The sequence below is a fragment of the Neopsephotus bourkii genome, unplaced genomic scaffold, assembly GCF_033783945.1.
Source record: "Neopsephotus bourkii isolate Nb327-2 ecotype Australia unplaced genomic scaffold, CSIRO-AGI_Nbou_v1 NB_534, whole genome shotgun sequence".
NCBI lineage: Eukaryota > Metazoa > Chordata > Aves > Psittaciformes > Psittacidae > Neopsephotus > Neopsephotus bourkii.
The window spans coordinates 1-4,528 of record NW_026901035.1 but is presented as its reverse complement, the minus strand read 5'-3'; the positions used below and the strand labels follow the sequence as shown (position 1 = coordinate 4,528).

General features: G+C 60.7%; 1 protein-coding gene across 1 annotated transcript; it reads right to left on the bottom strand.

Moving 5' to 3' along the window:
- Positions 1-431: 431 nt before the first annotated feature.
- On the bottom strand, positions 432-4,443 carry LOC133210939 (synaptophysin-like protein 2). The gene is made up of 4 exons (XM_061350830.1): positions 4,208-4,443; positions 2,924-3,125; positions 2,648-2,839; positions 432-642 (listed from the first exon to the last, which is right to left on the bottom strand). Exons 1-4 carry the CDS (start codon positions 4,441-4,443, stop codon positions 514-516), a joined length of 759 nt encoding a protein of 252 aa, XP_061206814.1. The 3' UTR covers positions 432-513.
- Positions 4,444-4,528: the final 85 nt, after the last annotated feature.

The following is a 4,528-nucleotide window of genomic DNA, read 5'->3' as shown; positions in this document are numbered from 1 at the left end:
CCAGGGGTTGTACACCCCCCCCATGCAGCTCCCTATGCACACCAGGTACCGTACATCCCCCCCTATACCCCTCCCTATGCACACCAGGTGCCGTACATCCCCCCTATACAGCTCCCTATGCACACCAGGGGCCGTACATCCCCCCTATACCCCTCCCTATGCACGCCAGGGCCCGTACATTCCCCCTATACAGCTCCCTATGCACACCAGGTGCCGTACATCCCCCCCTATACAGCTCCCTATGCACACCAGGGGCCGTACATCCCCCCCATACAGCTCCCTATGCACACCATGGGCCATTCACCCCCCCCATACAGCCCCCTATGCACACGCGGGGGTCTCCCCCCCCGACACCGAGCTGGTACCCAGGTGTTTATAGGCCCCCATAGAGCCGAGGGGGTGATGCAGGGTCCCGTATCCGTGCCCCCCCCCCCATAGCAGCCAGCGGCGCCCCTTCCCCGGGCTGGCGGCCGGCGCGAGGCCCCGGGGCGCGGGCCCCCCCCCCGGTGGGTTCTATTGCTTGTCAATGGCGCCCTGCTCGGCCGCCGCGTCCCGGGGCGCAGCCGGTGCCCCCCACGGCGTCTCCCGCAGCACGGCCCAGCAGTTCCCGGCCCACAGCAGCACGTTGAGGAAGCCGAAGAGCTGCGGGATGGAGCGGGGAGGGGGGGAAACATGGGGTACCCCTTGCGCCTCGTGTGCCCCATGCAGCCCATTGCATCCCATGCAGCCCATTGCACCCCATGCATCCCATGGCATCCCATGAAGCCCATTGCACCCCGTACATCCCATTGCACCCCGTGCAGCCCATTGCATCCCATTGCATCCCATGCAGCCCATTGTATCCCGTGCATCCCATTGCATCCCATGCAGCCCATTGTATCCCGTACATCCCATTGCACCCCGTGCATCCCATTGCATCCCATTGCATCCCATGCAGCCCATTGCACCCCGCGCAGCCCATTGCATCCCGTGCAGCCCATTGCATCCCGTGCAGCCCATTGCATCCCGTACATCCCATTGCACCCCGTGCAGCCCATTGCATCCCGTGCAGCCCATTGTATCCCGTGCATCCCATTGCATCCCGTACATCCCATTGCACCCCGCACATCCCGTTGCACCCTGCGCAGCCCATTGCACCCAGTCCAGCCCATTGCACCCCGTGCACCCCATTGCACCCAGTGCAGCTCATTGCATCCCGTACATCCCATTGCATCCCGTACATCCCATTGCACCCCGCGCTGCCCATTGCATCCCGTGCAGCCCATTGCATCCCGTACATCCCATTGCATCCCACGCAGCCCATTGCACCCCACGCAGCCCATTGCACCTCGTGCTGCCCATTGCATCCTGTGCAGCCCATTGCACCCCGTGCACCCCATTACACCCCGTACAGCCCACTGCACCCCCTGCATCTCATGTGCCCCATGCAGCCCATTGCATCCCATGCATCCCCTTGCAGCCCCTATGCCCCATGTGTCCCATGGCACCCCCTGTGCCTCAAGTGCCCCATGGCACCCCCTGCACCTCATGTGCTCCATGCACCCCATTGCACCCTGTGCATCCCATTGCAGCTCATATGCCCCGTGGGCCTCATGGCACCCCTGCACCTCATGTGCTCCATGCACCCTATACACCCCCTGTACCTCATGTGCCCCATGCATCCCAATGCAGCCCATGGACCCCATGTCCTGTGTGCTCCATGCACCTCCTGTGCCCCATGCATTCCGCACACCCTGTGTGCCCCTGAGCAACCACTGTACCCTGTGCACTCAGTGCATCCCATGCAACCCATACACCCCCTGCATCCCATTGCAGCCCATTGCATCCCATGCATCCCCTTGCAGCCCCTATGCCCCGTGTGCCCGTATACACATGTGTATGCATCCTATATGCCCCATGCATGTGTGTGTGCACATGTGCACATGTCCTATATACCCCATGCATGTGTGTGTGTACATGTGCACATATGTCCTACATACCCCATGCATGTGTGTGTGTGTACATGTGCACATATGTCCTACATACCCCATGCATGTGTGTGTGTGCACATGTGTACATACGTCCTACATACCCCATGCATGTGTGTGTGTACATGTGCACATATGTCCTACATACCCCATGCATGTGTGTGTGCACATGTGCATATGTCCTATATACCCCATGCATGTGTGTGTGTGTACATACGTCCTATATACCCCATGCATGTGTGTGCGCACATGTGCACATATGTCCTGTATACCCCATGCATGTGTGTGTGTGTACATACATCCTACATACCCCATGCATGTGTGTGTGCACATATGCACATATGTCCTATATACCCCATGCATGTGTGTGTGCACGTATGCACATATGTCCTACATACCCCATGCATGTGTGTGTGTACATGTGCACATATGTCCTATATACCCCATGCATGTGTGTGTGTGTGCATATGTCCTATATACCCCATGCATGTGCATATGTGTACATGTGCACACATGCCCTATGTGCCCCATGCACGTTCACACGTGTGTACATGCACACCCCCCCATGCCCCGCACCCACACACGTACCCACATGTGCACACACACACACATCCCCTACAACCACCCTGCTCTCCCCCCATGTGACCACGCTTGCACACGCGTGTGCGCCCGCGGCTCACCACGGAGATGTTGGCCAGCCCCATGGCCGGCGTGGTGCCGTCCTCGCACACCACATCGGTGCCGTGGCACACGGCCATGGCCCCGGTGAGGCTGCCGGGCCTCGTGGCTGCCTTCACATCGCTCAGCCCCTTACCCCAGGCCGCCGCCGCCACCAGCCATAGGAAGGCGAAGCAAACGGTGACGCAGAAATCCTATGGGATACCGGGATCAGCCGCATCCCTCACCCCCCCCCTGCTCCTTAGGGATCCCCATCCTAAGGGATGCCGCTGCCTTACCGCCGATGGGAGCTTCTTGTTCTCGCCATAGAGGGAATGAAAGCGCAGGTAAAGCACCAGAGCTGCCATGGTGTAGAGGAAGGAGAAGACCCCCAGGGTCACGAAGAACTCGGCCGGAGCGGAGAAGTCACCCACGAGGTGCAGGGTGCGGGTGCCCCCCTCGCCCTCGCAGTCCGGCATCTCAAATGGGACCTGGTATAACCTGGGATAACGGGAAGGGGATGGGTGGGATGGCGGGGATGGGTCCCTAAGGAGCCACACTGGGGTGGATGGAGGGCAGGGACCAGCGCTGTGCTGTGCTCTGGTGTCCCAGTGAGGAGCTGGTGGCCAAGGGAAGGGGTTCAGGCTGTGGTGAATGGGTGGATCGGATCCATCCCTGATGATCCCGGATGGTGCCGGATCCAGTGGCCAAGGGAAGGGGTTCAGACTGTGGTGAATGGATGGACCGGCTCCATCCCTGATGATCCCGGATGGTGCCGGACCCGGAGGTCAAGGGAAGGGGTTCAGACTGTGGTGAATGGATGGACCGGCTCCATCCCTGATGATCCCGGATGGTGCCGGATCCGGAGGTCAATGGAAGGGGTTCAGATTGTGGTGAATGGATGGACCGGCTCCATCCCTGATGATCCCGGATGGTGCCGGACCCGGAGGCCAAGGGAAGGGGTTCAGACTGTGGTGAATGGATGGACCAGCTCCATCCCTGATGATCCCGGATGGTGCCGGATCCGGTGGCCAAGGGAAGGGGTTCAGACTGTGGTGAATGGATGGACCGGCTCCATCCCTGATGATCCCGGATGGTGCCGGACCCGGAGGTCAAGGGAAGGGGTTCAGACTGTGGTGAATGGATGGACCGGCTCCATCCCTGATGATCCCGGATGGTGCCGGATCCGGAGGTCAATGGAAGGGGTTCAGATTGTGGTGAATGGATGGACCGGCTCCATCCCTGATGATCCCGGATGGTGCCGGACCCGGAGGCCAAGGGAAGGGGTTCAGACTGTGGTGAATGGATGGACCAGCTCCATCCCTGATGATCCCGGATGGTGCCGGATCCGGTGGCCAAGGGAAGGGGTTCAGACTGTGGTGAATGGATGGACCGGCTCCATCCCTGATGATCCCGGACCTGGAGCCGGATGCTGCAGCTCCTCAGATGGACACAGCATCCCTGCATCCCATGCAGGTACCAGCATCCAAGCTGGCGCTGAACCCCAAACCATCACCCCATCGACCCCCCCATTCGCTGTGGGTGCCGGGGGGGGGGGGTCCCCATGCTCGGTGCCCCCTCACCTGAAGGGGTACCCGAACTGGACGGAGATGACGCTCATCTCCTTGGTGTCACCGTCGCATCTCACTGTCGCCCCCGTCTCCCCGCTGAAGGAGCCGCAGGCCCCGAAGGCAAAGATAGCGAAGAGCTGCGGGAGGGAAGGAGCGGGGTAATCACAGGACCCCCCCCCCTTGGGTGGGATGCATCCAATTGGGGCTCCTCCAGTGCTCAATGGATGCTCCAACAAAGACCCCCCCATCCCTTCGTTTGAAGCAGGGTGCAAGGTGCTGGAGCAGGATTCCAGCAAAGCAGGAGCATCCCTATAGTGGGACCTATGGGATCTT

Excerpts from the sequence above, each read along its gene's own strand:
- LOC133210939 (XM_061350830.1), bottom strand. The coding sequence starts at position 4,443 with ATGGGGGGGTCTTTGTTGGAGCATCCATTGAGCACTGGAGGAGCCCCA. Across the intron at positions 3,126-4,207 it reads CAGTTCGGGTACCCCTTCAG|GTTATACCAGGTCCCATTTG; the intron begins GTGAGGGGGCAC and ends CCGTTATCCCAG. Across the intron at positions 643-2,647 it reads GGCTGGCCAACATCTCCGTG|CTCTTCGGCTTCCTCAACGT; the intron begins GTGAGCCGCGGG and ends TCCATCCCGCAG.